General features: G+C 43.9%; 1 protein-coding gene across 7 annotated transcripts in view; it reads left to right on the forward strand.

Moving 5' to 3' along the window:
* The window catches only part of OSBPL5 (oxysterol binding protein like 5), a 173,143-nt gene that overhangs the window by 154,574 nt on the left and 1,394 nt on the right, over positions 1–17,175 (forward strand). For all 7 annotated transcript variants that reach the window (XM_059849012.1, XM_059849013.1, XM_059849017.1 and 4 more), the window contains 11 exons: positions 467–548; positions 1,168–1,266; positions 2,135–2,231; positions 3,718–3,816; positions 5,011–5,108; positions 7,095–7,184; positions 9,255–9,391; positions 13,448–13,633; positions 14,165–14,303; positions 15,466–15,583; positions 16,174–16,276. In XM_059849012.1, the coding sequence (XP_059704995.1) occupies positions 467–548; positions 1,168–1,266; positions 2,135–2,231; positions 3,718–3,816; positions 5,011–5,108; positions 7,095–7,184; positions 9,255–9,391; positions 13,448–13,633; positions 14,165–14,303; positions 15,466–15,583; positions 16,174–16,276 (1,248 nt within the window). The remainder of the gene's footprint in view (positions 1–466; positions 549–1,167; positions 1,267–2,134; positions 2,232–3,717; positions 3,817–5,010; positions 5,109–7,094; positions 7,185–9,254; positions 9,392–13,447; positions 13,634–14,164; positions 14,304–15,465; positions 15,584–16,173; positions 16,277–17,175) is intronic.

The raw sequence follows: 17,175 nt of genomic DNA on the forward strand, positions 1-17,175 counted from the left end.
GATCTCAAAGAGGTCCTGTAGCACATCAGCTTTAAAGATCTTTAAAGAAAGAGGAAAATAAAGAAAAAGAGACCCAAAAAAAAAAGTCTTTGATCTTGATGGCGTAGGTTTATTTTTATGACTCACCCTGTTCTACTAGCTGTGACTCAGTGCTAGTGTGAGTGGAAGGACATTAACCTACTCCAATGTCCAATCAAACCTGATACACTCCAGAAATTTCATTGGTCTTTTTGCGGAAATGCAGGGCAAGGGGTGCCACTTTTTAACAATATGTGTTGTATGACATACATTACTAAAAAAAATACATTTCTGCTGGGAGACACCTTTTTCACTGGCAGCAGCAGAGAAGTTACTTCCCTTTAGTTGTGGGGAAACAGATTGAAATTGATGTTATTATACTGCTTAAGAAGCTAATGTGATGTGTGACCAGTATAAAGAACATTTTATGTTCTGTTCTGTTCTGCAGGGCCGTCCTTGAAGATGATCCATACACCCGAATGAAGCAAGTTCTGAGGTGGTATCTGTCCGGCTTCTATAAGAAGCCAAAGGTAAAATGAGGCATGAAATTGGGGTTGTAATGGGCATTGAAATCTGCTGTGGTTTTGTTTGATTTCTCTGTTGCCTCTCCTTTGAGACTCTACTTCTTTTATTGCTCAGAAGACTTTGACCATTACTTTTAAAACTGGGGTTGCATTTGGTTTCACAGTAGACAGTGAATGCAAAACAGTGACAATCAACCTCAGAGCCTTTGCACTGCGCAGTTAGAAAGTAAAACTAGTCATCAACAAGTAACATGCCCTGGGATGCAAGGTTTTTCCCTTTGCTGAAAGTAGGTCTCCTTTCTCTTTTCAGGCCAGTTAGTACCACCGTGTCATGTCCCCATATCAGTGTGCCCTTGCTGTGTAATAGTAGCAGCAATAATAAAGTTTGATCATCTTTAAGGCTTTGATTGGGCAGCATTATATATTAAAATGGTGAGAATAGCAGATTAATCCATGGGTGGGATGAGAAGATTAGATCAGATTATTTGGATATGTAACTAGTTCTTTAGTTTTTATTCTTTGTATAAAACATCAGAGAAAAAAATTACCATATTGTTTTGTGGCCATCTGTAGCATTGGATTAAAATCTTCATTTGTAGCAGATTTTGATTACTTGGTTTTTCAGGGAATAAAAAAGCCATACAACCCTATTCTGGGAGAGACATTTCGCTGCTGTTGGTTTCACCCCCAGACGAACAGTCACACATTTTACATAGCAGAACAGGTGAGTTGCTGTTTGGATGCTCAGCTGTTGCCAGCACCAACCTGCTTGCACCTCCATGCACAGAAAGACACTACTCTTCTCACCCTAGGAGAGGAACCTGGAGCTTTGTGTAGAGAGGCAGAGCAGAACCTGGGGTAAACTGGCTGCTGATCTTTTTTCTTTGCAGATTTACAGAAATTGTGTGAGGCTTGGTGGGCACTCAAGACTATAACAGCAGGTCTCCCATACATAACATCAGCTTCTTCAATAAAGACCTTTTCCACAGGATTCTGCCATACTATTTTCTTATTGTTAATAAAGTGGGGGTTGTGTTGCCTCTGTCAAAAGGGGCATAAAACACAAAACCAAATCCTTCCTTCTTTTTATTTCTAAACTTGCTATGATGATTTTAATAGGAGTAAATCAAGGGCTTACCTCTATGTTTTTGTGATTAAATGAAGGGCAGAGCTCATAAGTTAACTGGCCTAACAAAGTGTAGTTTGAAATTTATCATGTTAATAAAGGAATCTGAGAGCTGTGTGGTCTTTGGTAAAGGGACTCCCAGTTTTACATACATTTTTCCCCTATTTGATTTGATAATCTTAGCTTTGTTAAAATTTTTATTTCAACCACTGCATACATTTCAAATGCTGCACTGAAGTTCTGTACTGTTCATTTATTGTCTTGAAAACCTTACACTTTACCTGTTGCCTGAAAGTGATCTCACATGCACAAGCTCAAGAAAATACAGGGTAGGGGAGAAAGATTAGATGTATAATGCTCTACTACATAATGGTGTCATGTATTGTGTTCCCCCTTTATTCTGTAACCCCCCTCTGCTTGACCTGTGCAGACTGCTCTAAATGACCCCTGCCTGCTTTTATCCTAGGTGTCCCATCACCCACCAGTGTCAGCTTTTCATGTCAGCAATAGGAAGGATGGATTCTGCATTTCTGGCAGCATTCTAGCTAGGTCCAAGTTTTATGGTAAGGCATTAAGTCTAGGCCTCCTCCAGGTAATGTTGTGGCATCAGTTTTGGTTTGTTTTTCAATCATCCCTGAGTGTGTTGAGAATAAAGAACTAAGAAATGGTTGACAATTCTATCACTGGGATAGCCTAAGTCCTTGTCTTGGCTCTCCTGGGTCTTCCCCATTTCCACCATTTCAGTGTTCCATCACTCTGATGTTAAAAGAAATAAAAAATTAGAGAGAAATATTGAGAGCTTTAAAAATCTGTTTTTCAGAAGGCAAAGGCTGACAATAATATATGGGATTGTCAGTATGCACTTGGTATGTGCTCATGGATGAGTTACATTTCAGCTCTCTGGCACTCAGCCAACAAACACAAAAGCCTCTGAACAGATTTGAACCATTATCTGGCTCCCAGAGTCCTGTGGGGTTGAAGCCCAGACCTTCAAAATATCCTCCAGTCATTCAGTGGAAACAGCACAACTGCAGGCTCTGAAACACTATTGCTCTTTGAAATCAGTTTTTTGTTTAGACAAACATTTCGTAATTACTGTCCTCAGCTGAGTGTGTTTGCCAAAACACTTTAAGATACTCTTTGCTGTCCTTCTGGCAATTTCATTTGTTATTTGGGATCATCCCCTGTTGCAGCAGACCTCTCCTTAGGGGTAGAAATGTGCCAAGACACAGACTCTCATTTAAAAATGTGAAAAGGGTCCTGGTGTATTCTTTGTAGCTTAGTCATCCTGACTCTGACTGCAGCAAGTTCCTGCTGTTGGCTTCTCTGACAGACTGACTGGTGGCTTTTCTTGCTGGAACATGATGCAAGTATTTCCTTGCTGCCTCTGACCACAGGCTTTTACCTAGCTCGACTGTGACTGCAGGCTCCAACAGCAGGCTCTAACTCAGACCGACCTCACAGCAGAACCTCTGTAGCAGCAAAAGATCAGATCATTCTCTTCCTTGTTTTGTTCTTCTTCCTCAAGGCTCTTCCTCAAGGTCTGCTTCCTCTAGGCCTTCTTCTTCAAGGATCCCCCTGATGGGCCAATTCAACCCTTTTATCACACTTAACTTTGTTAGTCACAGCTGCAACCCATGAAGGGCAAGGCTGTTCTTCTTTGGTAATTAGTTAAACTTTGGTAATTTGTACATCAGTACAACTTATCAGATGTTACTTGTAATCCCTTCTTCTACACCTACAATCCGCAATCAGAAAATTTGTGAGAACTGGAGGACCTAAGAAACTTCTAAGCTCCCACTACTGACCTGTTAAATCTGCTGCTCTTTCTCCAAGAGGGGCTAAATGCCAGAGCAAGTAAGAGCAACAGAGTTTGTTAGAACTGCATGCCTCCAGCTGTGCATGATTTGCAGGGTCCTAAATTCTGAGCGTTTCATCTCTTCTTTCGTTAGTGACCTAGATTTGAATGAAAATGCTTCTTCTAAAGTAGGAGGAGGGGCAAAGTGTAACATGACTTTTTAATTTTTTTTTTTTTTTTTTAAATTCTAGGCAACTCACTTTCTGCACTGTTGGATGGAAAAGCAAAACTTATGTTTCTAAGCAGAGGGGAAGACTATATAATCACTATGCCATATGCCCACTGCAAAGGTAAGGTATGACTCTTCAAATAAGAAGCAAACAGAATAACAAAATGGTGTCTTGCTGACTAGCTTTGCACTGGCTCTCCCCTCTCAAGGAGCTGATGCCACAGGGTCTGGTAGCTCCAGAGAGCCCCCCCATGAGTCACAGCACTCAGCAGACCTTCAGTAATCCTCACTGAAGTCTTTCTGGTTTACCTGTGCACAGCCTAGGAGAGAATTAGGCCCATCAATGTTAGTTTTCACACTATGCAGAAACAGAAAAATACTGCATCTATGCACTGTAGATAAGATGAAAAGAGCAAGAATACATTTCTGAGCTTCTTAAGAGAAAAAGTTTTTATTATGTTAACACTGAAATTGCTTGGTATATTTTCTGCCTTTTTGAGGATAAAGGAAATTCCTGACTTCTCTTGCTGTTTGTTTGTCACTCCAATAATTTTATTTCTCAGAGTACGAGCTGCCTCACTGGGGCTGGCTGCTGCTGCTGGTGAGGCTTTGCTCTGTGGAGCCAGTGTGTGCTGAGCCTGGGGCATGGCTGCTGATTGATGCTCCTCAGAAAGCTCTGTCTGCATCATTTTCACTGCAGAGTTAAAATCAGCAGTCAAATCCAATTTTGGGGGTGGAGTATTTTTTACTTGGGCTCATTGACTTCTAAGTTTGTATTTAGAAGGGCCTGGGTACTTGAAAACAGTAACCTCATAGTATCATGTCCTCTGTGAAGTATTCCTGTGCATAAATCTTCTTACCAGTTTTTCTTTTTCTGAAAAAGACCTTCAGCAAATGGTAAACATGTGTAAAAAGTTCCCTCATGACCTCTAGTCTCCCAGATTCTGGTGAATCCCATTACAGCTGCTCTCTTCTTCAGTTACCCTGAGAGAACTGACTGGGTCTGTTTAAGCACAAGTATGAGTGAAGTTGCTGGGCACAACTTTATTTTTCCTGTCCCACTTTCAGCTTGCCACAGTTACACCTGTGAGTCAAGCTATTTCCTAGCTGGTGCTAGAAATAGGGAATATGGACTCAGGGGGAGATTCTTCAGGCTTATAGTAAACAGCCATTTCCTAGAAACCTCCAGTTCTGTCTTTTCAAAACTTTAAACCAAGTGATGACTTTCACAGTGCGTCAGCAAGAGCCAGGTTTGCTCGAGAAAGCAGGTTGCTTCCCCTGGGGCCTCTCTTAAGCCTCTTTTTTTTCCTTTCAGGACTTTTATATGGTACCATGACAATGGAGCTTGGAGGGAAAGTTACCATTGACTGTGAGAAAACTAACCACAGGGCAGAACTGGAATTCAAGCTGAAGGTAAGATACATTGTGACCCTGCTTTGAGTGGGTCTCAGGCTTGTTCCTGTGCCCAGGCAGGGTTAGATCATTTCTGTACCAGCAATATATGTGAGCACCAGAGAGGGGCTTGCCTGGAGACAAGGTGTCACCCTGCTGCTGGTTTTGGCTCATGCAACTCAAACTGACCCCAGGAAGCCTTAGTTTTACGTGACTTTTTCTGGCTACTGGCTAAATTTTGTTCTGAAAGTTTGGCCATGACAGTGTGTCTTCTGTTTGAGCAGGAATAATTAGTTTTGCTTACAAAATCTAATGAGTGTCCAAAGAACTTGGAGGCAAGTTAAGATGTGGATCTTTGGGGTAGCTCTCCAGCAGCCATCACATCTATACTCGTACCTTGCAGGCATTGTGGTGACAGCAGGACCTTGCCCTGATGGCAAGGTGAGAGCCCATTGTCAGGCAGGTAATTCTGAGTGGCTGGCACACTGGCAAGTCCTGCACTGACTTGTTGATGTAGCTAGTCCCTCCCCTGAAAAGCCTGGTCATGCAAATTCATGGTATGGAGACAAAATGGTGAAATCTTTGAGCATTCCTGTTATTACATGGGTTAAAATTTAGGAGGGAAAGTGATAACCTGTAACTTTCTTTGGGCAGCTAACTTGATTTTTAAGGAGCATCCTTTTCTCTTCTGCTCCAAACAATTTCTTGCCTGAGCATAAAATGAAAGAACTGAGAGACTGCAGGACTTGAGAGTTGCAGCCTTAGCCAATATAAATGTGAGAGATCACTGGAGTTAGGGGAATCTTTTGTTAACTCTGAGTTACTTGAGGGCAATAATATTTTTCTGTCTTTATTTCCCCTACAAAGGGAACTCTTGCTCCTGTACTTCCCTGACATTTGCACCTACTTGTCCTTAAAGCCTGTTTTTCCCATAGGCCTGGTGTAATGTGTTGAGGCCAGTGGGATATTTCCCTGACTTGGGTGTCATCTCAAACCTACAAACACTTCAGAGCCTTAAGTGCTTCTTTTCTGGCTTGAAAACAGTATGATTCATCCAAAAGTGTTTCAGAAAGGCCCTGATGATGTAATTACATGCTCTGCTTTGAGCATTTCCTAGCTGTCTATTTCAGTAGAACTGTGGGAAGTTGCAGGTAAACCCCTTTTGTTTTTAATTTGGATATGTACCAGAGACTGATGTTTGAGATACATGTGATTATTATATCCATGGGTGTTGTGTGAAATTTGGATTTGTATTGTTACTTAACCCACACACACTCACACACACAAAAGTTTGTCTGCACAAATGTTTTCAGAAAGTGCCTGCTAAAACGTCTGAAGAGGTGTGTTCTGTGAACAGAAGAGCTGCTTGCACTCTCACTGGCATTTCCTGTGTTTGGCAGCCAGGAGATGGGTGGAATTTTCCATTGTTCTATAATTTTTTTTTTTTTTCCTTGACTCTGGAAATACCCTTTTCCTTTGGTTTGTGGGTTTTTTTGGTTTTTTTTTTTTTTTTTTTTGCTGTTGACCGGAGCTTATTCACACTGGAGACTTGACACACATGGTGCCATCAGCAGTGCCATGCTGCTGTTGCTGTCCCATAAGCAGAAAGAGTCCCCACTAGTGCTGCTCCTTTTCTTTGGACAAGGGTGCAAAGGCTGTGATTCTGGACAGTGGGAAAGAGTTGTCCACATACACTTATCCTGATGTCTGGCTGACAATAAATAAGAGTATTTCCAATAAAGATGAGACCTTGCACTCCTGAGTGTTAATGCACCTCAAGGCTTATCTCCCTACCTGCAACTGCAGTGTTTGTGGTGTTACAAACAAAAGGAAGGGGGCACAATGTGAGACAGTCAAAATCCATGTTAGAATTCATTCTGCCTTTCCCCAGAAATACTGTGAGTCAGCCAGTTGCACTTTCCTTCCCTCCTGTTGCATCTCTGTGTTGGCTCCCTTCCAGTCCTCCCTGCACTGACCATGTTTGCTGTTTCTCTTCTCCCCTGACAGCCCTTCTTTGGTGGCAGCACGAGCATTAATCAGATCTCGGGGAAGATTAAATGTGGAGAAGAAGTGCTAGCGAGTCTCACGGGATACTGGGTAACATTTGATATTCGAAGTTGCTGGCAGATTAGGAGCCCGTGGCTGCAGGGTTCCAGGGAGGGCTGGCAGCCCTTGCCAGGCTCCCTGCACTGGAGTGGGCACTGGGAGGGCCCTGTCCTGCCTCTACCACCAGCCCCAGGGCATGCTGGCAGCACAGCCTGGGCTGCACCTCTTAAGGTACCTCAGGAGGTCATTGGCACTTCAATAGTCCCATCCATTGGCAGTGAAAGGAGCGCTGCACTCCTGGAGCCTGAGAAAGCTGGCAGCAGTAGGGGGGCTCTCAGTCAAAGGCAGTGGGTCTGTATTTAGGGTCTGAGGCTTAGGGCAAGCACTGATGGCCGGAGATAATGTGTGTTAGGTGTGATTGCAAAGACCTTGAGGCTGCCTTTTGTCTGGTGTGTTCAGTACTTCCCCAGTTAGGCTGGGATTCAGGGAAGAACTTAGAGGGTTTTGAATTCATTATTTTCACAGCAAACCTTTATGGTAGAAGATAGATAGTACCCTGTTTGTCAGCTGAGGGACAGAGACATCGATTCGGTGAGAGTGTTATCTCTATGGCCAGCTCAGAACAGCCAGCAGAGCTCCTGGCACCTTTGTGCACCCAGTATACCCAAGTGATTCAGCCAGAGCCAACCTCAAGCCAAAATCCAGCAAGAATAAAGTTGCAGTGAATGATGTAGTCTAATTTTGATTTGAACTCCTGGTACCTGAAACAAAAGCGGTGACCCTTGGCTTTGGGCTGGACATCTGGGTATTTCTCTGAGCAACATTTGGGCATCTGCATGATCATTACAGTTGGTCTGTGCTCCTTTGCCAGTCCAAAGAAATTGCCATTTCTGAGACAAGATTTGTCTCATCTTGAAGGAGGTATTTAAAGAAAGCCAGATGAAATGTGACTGGATAAAGCCCTTACTATGGTGAGGTCCTAACCACAGTGTAGCCTTTGGTACTGGACTTGCCCTGTTGGGCAGTCTATCTTTTCACATAAAAAGCTAATGACCATTTTGAAATTGGGAGATTTTCCCGTTCTAAGCATGTACAAGGGATTTGCTCCATTCTGAGTTCCCTGTCCTGCAGGATGAGCCCTGTCAGTGGTGAGTTGTGCTGGGCTGTGGAGTACCTTGTCTGTGGTGGATCCTGCCAGCACCACCTGTGACAGCCCATCATCCAGGGGCTCTCCTGAGCCACAATGTTGAATGCTGCTCAGCTCTCAGCCTTCTGCTTTCACCCTCCTCCCTTGATCTTTGTCCTGGCTGTTAGTGGTGCACAAACTGCAGTGATGTATAGAGGAAGTTAAATGGCTTTGGAATGGTGGCTCTGTAAGCTGCTGCTTGCAGCAGTGTGCTGTGAACAGAGGAGCTGCTGTGCAGTGGGGTAGGGATGATATTGGTTTTCCTCCTTCCCCACTGGGAGTACTGGCCTGCTCTCCTGGCTTTTCTCTGACACCATCCAGTTTCCTAACAGAAATCCTTGCCTCAGGACCTGAAGACCCACCTGAATAAAGAAGGGAAGTAAATCCCAACGCTCCTTACTCCTAGGGTCACAGCAGCAGCTGAGTGATTGTGTGTATGCTTGTTAGAGATGCACGTAGTGGTGCTTGATAATACCTGCCTACCTCATCCTTTCCACACTGGAGGTCTCTTGGAGACCTGGGATCAGTCCTGGAGCTAGCAGATGGGATCATGGGAGAGGAAGTACTGAGGGAGACTTTTGATAAAGGAGCTTGGGATCTTTTTTTTATGTGCTGGGTGGGAGGAGGGAAGAACAGTGATGAAAGAAGAATATCTTAGGGCACTCAGGTCTGGGGACAAGACTTAATAGAAGGAACCAGGTCCCTTTCTACTCTGATTAATGGTAAATGCAGCCACTGTTTCTGGCAATGCCTTGTCTCATTCATTTCAGAAACTTTCAGGAAGTGTTCAGTGAGATTTTATGGCATAGAGGAGGAAAGAAGCCTCCTAACCAACAGGTATCCCTTATCATCATCCAGGAGCAGCTTCAGTTTGTCAGGATTAATTCCTGCCTTTGTTTTCTGATTGTCATGGATTCATTTATTTTCCTTCTCAGGATGGAGAAGTGCATATAAACGAGCTGAAAAATGGGAGCACAGAAATGTTCTGGAACCCGACCAGCGAAGTGCGCAGGCAGAGACTGAAGCGCCACATTGTACTGTTTGAGGAGCAGACGGACTTTGAGTCAGAGAGGTGGGGAGCTCGGGGAACATCTCACTGCTGCTTCTCTCCTGGGAGCAGGCTTCTCATCAGCAGGGCTCCTCCAATTCCTCAGCACAGTCCTGGAAAGGCAGTGACCTGCTTTGTTGGCACATATTACCCAGCCATTTACCTGTTTCTTTCCAGACTATTAACTCTGGAGTATTTCCATGAAGTACAGCTCTGAAATCAACCTGGGCTGAGAAATAGTGGAGGCTACATTTTATCTGATTAAAATAACAATTCTGCCTGGACTCCAGAGATCTCTGTAACTGCTGGAGCATTTTATAAAAGGGCAGGATGTCATCCTGAGGTTGGATACCTTGTTAAGAAGGGTTATTTCAACCACAAGCTCTTAAAGTACAGGTAGGGATTGTGGGAAGTCCTGGCATCCGCAGAGCAGTACTTTGAACCACATAACAGGATTTTATGAATGAATGTAATTAAACAGATGTTTAACCCTGCCTCATAATCTCAGCTGAGATCTCCAGTGCAGTCTGCACCAGGCTTTGTAAGGTGATCTGGGTTACATAAAACAGGCACATAACTTAGTGTCCAGTTTGGCCCTGGCTGGATGCCAGCTACCCAAGAAAGTTGCTCACTCACTCTTCTCTGCAGCTGGGCAGAGGAGAGAAAATTTAATGAAGGATTTATGAGTTAAAGACTGTAAGAAAATAATTGTCAGTTACCACTGAGGGCAAAACAGGCTCAAGAATAAAAGAAATTTATTGCTAAAAAAATCAGACCAGGATAATGAGAAGTAAAATAAGCCCCTAAAACCACCCTCCCCCCACCCTTCCCTCCCTCACAGCTCTATCTCCCCCTCCCCCAGTAGCACAAGCTGACAGGAGGGTGGGGGTTTCAGTCAGTTCATCACCCATGGCTTCTCCAGTTGCTCAGGGAGAAGAGTCCTGCACTGCTGCACTGTGGAGTCCCTCCCACAGGATACAGTTCTCCATTAACTTCTCCAACATGGCTCCATCTCAGGAGCAGCAGCTCCCTGCAAACTGCAGTGTGAGTCTATCCCATGGGCAGCAGTCCTCCCCAAATTGCTGCAGCGTGGGTCACTCTTCCACAGGGTCCTTCATGGACAGGCTGCTCCACACACAGGCTGCAGAGGAATCTGGGCTCTGGCACCTGGAGCACCACCTTCCCCCTCCTTCTGCACTGACCCTGGTGTCTGCAGGGCTGTTCCTCTCCCATGTTCTCACCTCACACTTCTCTAGTCACAATTAAAACTGTGCCACAACCTTTCTTTTGATTTCTTCCTCAGTATGTCATCACAGAGGCATTACCAGCACCCCAGTCTTGGCCAGCAGCATGTCCATATTTGGAGCCATCAGGACTCTGCCAGATGTTGTGGAAGCTTCTAGAGCTTTTTGCAGAAGCCACCCCTCTTGCCAAAAATCAGGCCATGCAAACCCAATACACTTAGGAAATGGAAGAAGTGAATAATGCACACTGTGCAGTTGTTGAGCAAAGTTGAACAGAGTTATGTGGGGCTGGCTGGCTTTAAACAAATTCATTGTGCTTCCTCTCCACTACCGTCAGCCAGCACCAGCCAAAATCCCAAGCCAGCACATGCAGTTGCTGCCTGACTCAGCAAAATGTTGTGCACTTCTCTGTGGACATCCGATTTTGGTGTTGCATCACATCAGCCTAAAAAGATTCCCCTTTTTATAGGTAAAGAAATGGATTGCATGAAAATAAAAACACACAAAAATTTAGTTTGGACAGTGGTGCCTCAGATTTTAGCTTTTATATTTTCCAGATTCTGTACTGCTTTAGTGTAGTACTTCTGAGCTTCATATTAGGGAATAGTAAGCTCTCTTCACAGAGTAGGTAGACAAAACAATTCCTTCTCTATCTGGGGACCAAGGACAAATGAGCCAAATTTCAGGCCCAAGAGCATAAACAACAGTGGACTGAAGAGAGAAAAACAAGAAGGATGGGACTTCATAAGCTAAAGATATAATTGGACAATTAGCAATGAACCAGCAATGGAACAATTGGACAATATGCAAATGGACCAGAACTTATAATAGTGAGAGACCCCGTGACCAATCATCCATTTTTGTGACCATTTTGGGTTCGTCTTGGGTGTAGCCCTGGCTGGGCTCAAGGTGTATCCATTGTGCTGCCCAAGGTGTATCCGTTTGAGGCCTTCTAAAAAATCCCTACTTTATTCTTTAACTCCATTTAGTCTCTGTTCTAGGTCAGCCTTCTCAAGGCATCAACAGCAGTGGTCATTACGAGCAATAAAGTCTGTATTTGTAACTTAAAGAGCAGGTGTGCTAACTCTGCAAAGCAGGGCAGACTGCAGTACATTTTTCTCATAATCTTCAGAAGAAGATTCTTTTAAAGGAGAATCTTGGTCTCGTGGGCGAAGAATCTCCTGTTCTCTGTTTAGGAGAGTTTATGGTGAGAGCTGGCTCCCTTTGCTGCTTGAGGGATTAATAATGTTACATGCATCCAAGGGAAGGAGGAAAAAGGGAAAGTTACAGAATTTCCTACAGACATTCCACCAAACTCCTTGTTATGCTGACAGTTGCATGAATAAATTGCCATCTACTTCAGGTAATATTCTGCCTAAATTGCTTAGTCTTTCCTGCAGTGCTGAAAATCACCTATTTTCACAATTGTTGGGGAATCTCTGAAGCTCATACTGTCATGCAGCTCACCGTGGAGGGCCTCATTGTCTGACACATGCAACTCTTGATGGAGTAATTTGCCCTTGTCAAACAATTTTGTGCTAATTTTGTAATTCTACAAACCTCTAAGGTTTGTAGAATTAGGGGACTCACTCTTTACACTACTGCATTCCTTAGGACAGGCTTTACACCACCACAGTATATTCTCAGGCTGTTATTTCACTCCACCCTGCCCCATCCCCATCACTGAGTTTCCTTCCTTTGTTTCTGGGAGAAATTATTCATACACAGAAACAGGGGAGTGACTTCTTAAAAATAAAAGGAAGGCGTTGCTCTGCATCCAGTTACTTATCTAAGAGGCTGCATTTTTGGAAATGCTGTGTTAATGTATGGTGATAGAAATATGATGAAAGCTTCAGGATCACTTTTAAATTAAGAGCTTCACAGCAAGCTCCAAATTAAATGCAGTAATGAATTAATCTTCTAAATGGTGGATGGATGTTTTGTGGAGCTGGGAATAATGGAACAGCTTGGATCTCCTGTGCACATTCTAAACACTAAAGCATACAGTAATATTTTGGGAGGCTAGCTGCTAGTCTCAGAAGTATTTCCAATCTGAAATGAAGATTAAAGTGCTCTGATCATAGGAACTGTGGAGAAGCTGATCACAGCTTCGCTGTAGTAAAAAAAAATGTATTGATTTTCCTCTGGTAAAAGGCAGATCCTCTCCCCAGGGCAGATGCTCAGTGAGAACAGCTCATACGACAGATCACTTATCCTTTGGCAGCTGCAAACAAGTATGAGTGAAAACCTGTGTTCATGCTTGCAGCTTGTAAGCACAAGGACATGCTTGTTGCTTGTGGATTGAATCAGCTTCCTACAGATTTGGTTGTAAATCCTGTATAGAAGGTGCATGTGCAGCTACAAGATGTGCACATAAATTCGTTTTCCAGTACTTCTAAACTTTAAATATAAAGATTTGTTTTGGGGACAGACATTGATGCAAAAGCTTCTAAACAGAAATGCCTTGAAAGGATGAGGAACAGAACAAATTCTCCATCAATCACCTCTAAAGAGGCCACGGATCTCAGTGAGTTGAACACAACTTCCTTATGACAGCAGCATAAGAATTCAATAAACAGACAGCACTGAAGAATTCAATAATTGTTGTAGGTGATGTTATCTAAGAGAAAGTTCCTCCAGCAGGTCACTCATACAGCATTCAGTGTTGCCTTTCTCAGTTTCTTTAACTTACAAGCTAAAAGCAGAGGCTGAGCAATCCTGGTACAGTTCCGCTGGTGTATCAATACACCTGACAAGTTCCTGCTCTAAAGTTCCAGCTGGCAAAATACATTGCTGGTTCTAAGGTGGTTTAACTTCCTTCCCTGATTATTCCTAGGCTTTGGCAGCATGTTACCAGTGCAATAAACAAAGGTGATCAGCACAAGGCAACGCAGGAGAAGTTTGTGCTGGAAGAGGAGCAGAGGAACGCCGCCCGGGAGCGGAGGGAAAGCGGCACGGAATGGAAACCGCTGCTGTTCCGGCACGATGCTGGGACCAACGAGTGGCGCTACAAATACGAGGAGTGAGTGCTGGGCTTGGGGTTCCCAACACATCTCGCTGCCTGAGTTCCCACGGATGCAAGCAGGGCTAGAGACCTGTCATTGGAGCCCTGCCATTCCCCAAAACCATGTCCAGAGCTTGCCCTTTCTGAGCTCCGTGTCATCATTAGAATACATGTTCATGATACTAATTGGGAATAGCTGGAAATGAGGGCGTGACAATGGAACATCCACTGTGTCATTGATGCAAATTCCTATTGCTGCAATCAAATGCAGAGTCATTTAGCAGAGCTTTTCTGCTCTGTTAGAGCAGAGTTAACAACTGTGCTTTCCTCCCCTGGGCAACAAGGGCAAAGCCTCTGGAGACTGAACCCCCTCACTTATTGCAAGGAGCTGTGAATGTGCAGGGAACTTTCTGTTAGTCCTGTCACTGCATCTGGAAAGTCTGGCTACTGTCAGCGATGATTGCCTGTCCTGATGCATGTGGAATTAGTGTATTGGGCTAATGTGGGATTCTTGCTTTTCTGATGGATTTTTTTATTTGGTCTCAAAAGTCTAAGACCTTGGGATCCTTTGAACGACATTGCCCAATTTGAGAAGGATGGAATACTTCAGACAATGGAAAGACACTTGTCCACAAGGATGTCAAACCACAAAGCAGCATGCATAAACAATCAAATTACACGGCACAAGGTAAAAAGCCTGTTCTGGAGATTATCATATTCTTTATGATTGTTTAGATACACAGCTCATTTTCTACAGCATTTTCATGTAAGCACAGCATAAGCTGAAAGTTTTGTTTTGGGTAAATATAGCTTGTGATTATAGACCTGCAGTATTATACCATTATTAGCTCCAAAGAATTGTAATTACTGATTGACTCATTCTATCAATTTTGGCATTTTTCTTCCACCCAATGCTAGTGACAGTGACTCTTACACAGAATTTTGCATATGACTGAGCTGAACTTCACTGTTCCATCTTTCCAAAGCACAAAACTTCCTGTAAGTTTTGGAGTACAAACTGAGACCCCCTGACTTCAGTTTCAGTCTTTGCCATGAGCCTTTATCACTCACTCTCTCTCAGACAAGACAAGAAACGTTTTTCCATCCTTTCCTTTAAACAGAGATAATACTCCCCTATTTCAGTGCTTCCATCTTTGGAGCCATACCTGTCATTCATAATACACTTTGCAAATGTAGAGCTGGTAAACTAGCTAAGTACAACCCATATTACACTGAAAAACTTGTATCTTATTATGTACATAGACTTTTCTTTTGTAATGCCCCACATCTGAATTTCTCTGATTCAGTGGGGAAGTTGGGATCCATAGCTGCTTTTCAGACCCTGTAGTGAGAAGTTTGAATTAATGTGTTTGGTTTATTCATCTGAGAGAGAGGGAGAAACTTTCCACAGTGCATCAAGAAACTAGCATAAAAATTCCATGATGTTAAGATCCTTCGTGCACCTTCTGAAAAATCATTGCTGGGGAATTTGATTCTAATTTTTTCCTCTTTTCCAGCTATCTCTTACCTACCTGGCTGAGTTAGGTACACAACTTAGCAAAGGAACTATAAGGTTGATCCATAGTATGTGTCAGTTAAAGCTACAAGAAGAATAATTTGGATAGGTGTCTTAAGAATGTTGTCTCTTGGGGAAATGCTTCTGTATGAGGCACGTGTATAATATCCTTAAGCAGCTGCCAGAGTCCAACTACCAGGAGTTGCTGAGAAAGCAATCAAACTTCACAATCTCACACTTATTTCCCAGCACCCCAAATTGTTTTGTTTAAAGCAATCACACACCTCTTCAATGTGATAGAGACTGAGTCACATCTAATCCCTGTTTTATCCAGAGGTCTGCCAAAGACTGCAGGCGCCGCAAAACCAGCGATCAGCCATCCAACCACAGCCAGAACACAGAGAGCAGCTGTTCAACGCCAGAGTCAGTGCAGGAGCTCTCAGATGATGATGGCAAGTATTTGGGTGTCACTGGGTCAGGCTTTAATGTTCTTGCCTTGGTACTTTAATTCTTGAGCCAGCCCTGGGACATTTCTCAGTTAATACCATGGGCCAACAGCCCACAGGCAGCACAGGGAATGTTCTTCTTTTCTGTTCTCTGTATGTGCTGTTTCTGCCTTACAACAAGGACTTCCCAACTCCTGCAAAATTGGAAAAATACAGTGACATTCCAAACAGCACATAGGAAACAGGCTATGTTTCTCTCTCTTTTCTCTGCCTTTGGTAAAGGTGATCTTGAATGTTTGAGAGAGTGAGCAGGTGTGAGCACTCCTTTCTCCTCCCCTCAGCTGGGGAGCATTGTTTCCTTAAAGCTGACTGAGAAGCACCCTGACCCAGAGTCACAGAAGTGACCTGGATCTTACAGTGGCCTGGATCTTCTGGGTGGAAGATTCTGTTCCCTGTCTCCTTCTCCCCATGTTTCCTCCTGAAAGTGTCCCCCTAGAAGTGACAATTAGTTTACAGCCACCCACTTGCTGTGTTGTGTTTCACTACCACCAGAATGGTGATGCAAAACATAATTGTCTTTCAATATTTTGCCACAGGGTTTGAAAGCCTGTGCGCTCAGTGTGGGAAAGAAATGAATCACCTGAAGGAAATTCACTCAGCTGTCTTATCCCTACAGAAAGCCCAACAGGACATACACAGGTAACCATTTTCTGTCATCAATCAATGATTTTAATGAGCTAAAGGTAATTTATGGCATTTAACTCCTTACTGTGGTCTTTAGAGTGTCTCTGTGAGCTGCAGGAGTGCAGTTCAAGTTGTTGCAGGTAAAGTAACCACTTATCATACCAGAAAGACAAACCCACGCTCTGCTTGAAACAGTTTACTTCCTCTTAACATTCTCTCTCTGGGCAAAAAGCATCACCTCAGGATGTTACTCAACTCCTGACTGAGAAGGACTGGGCCAGGCCCTGGCTAAAAAGAAATCTCTGCCAGGCAAGAATGTGTGAGATCTCCCTTCCCGACCAGCATGTTAGGAATTTCTTCAGTTTGCTATAGAGATGCAAGGGTGTGGTCTGAAAAACTGGGCTTTGTGGTGAAAAGTGCTAAACTCCGGTTTTTTGTACAAATTGCTGGTTTCAGTCTAGGGAGAAACAGTAACCACATCTGCTGCTGACAGAGGGCTTTGCCCTGCAAACTCCTGTGGGGAGGTATTAACTGCTAGTTCAGCTCCAGGGAGCCCTGCTGATTCCCTCTGTATGAGGAGTATTATCCAGCCCTGGCAAGGCTTCCGTGAGGTGGGATCACACATGAGGCCTACCCTTTCTGGATGCCAGAGTCATTGGTGATCTTCACTGCAGCTTCTGGGGGTGTCCAGGGCAGGTTTGGGAAGGTGAGGGCACAGGTTAAACTTACAGGGCTGGATGAAGAGATTTCTTGGGGTTTGTGCCCTTCCCATGCCAACCAGCTGCAGCCAGAAGTACTGATCTTCCTGTTAAAAAGAGGGAGGCAAGGTCTGGGGGGGCACACTACTCTGAGGGTGTCACCAAAGTGCAGGGTTCCCTCCTGGTGTGGAAGCTCTGGGTATGCACATATGTGAA

This window comes from Haemorhous mexicanus, chromosome 6 (genome assembly GCF_027477595.1).
Source record: "Haemorhous mexicanus isolate bHaeMex1 chromosome 6, bHaeMex1.pri, whole genome shotgun sequence".
Taxonomy (NCBI): domain Eukaryota; kingdom Metazoa; phylum Chordata; class Aves; order Passeriformes; family Fringillidae; genus Haemorhous; species Haemorhous mexicanus.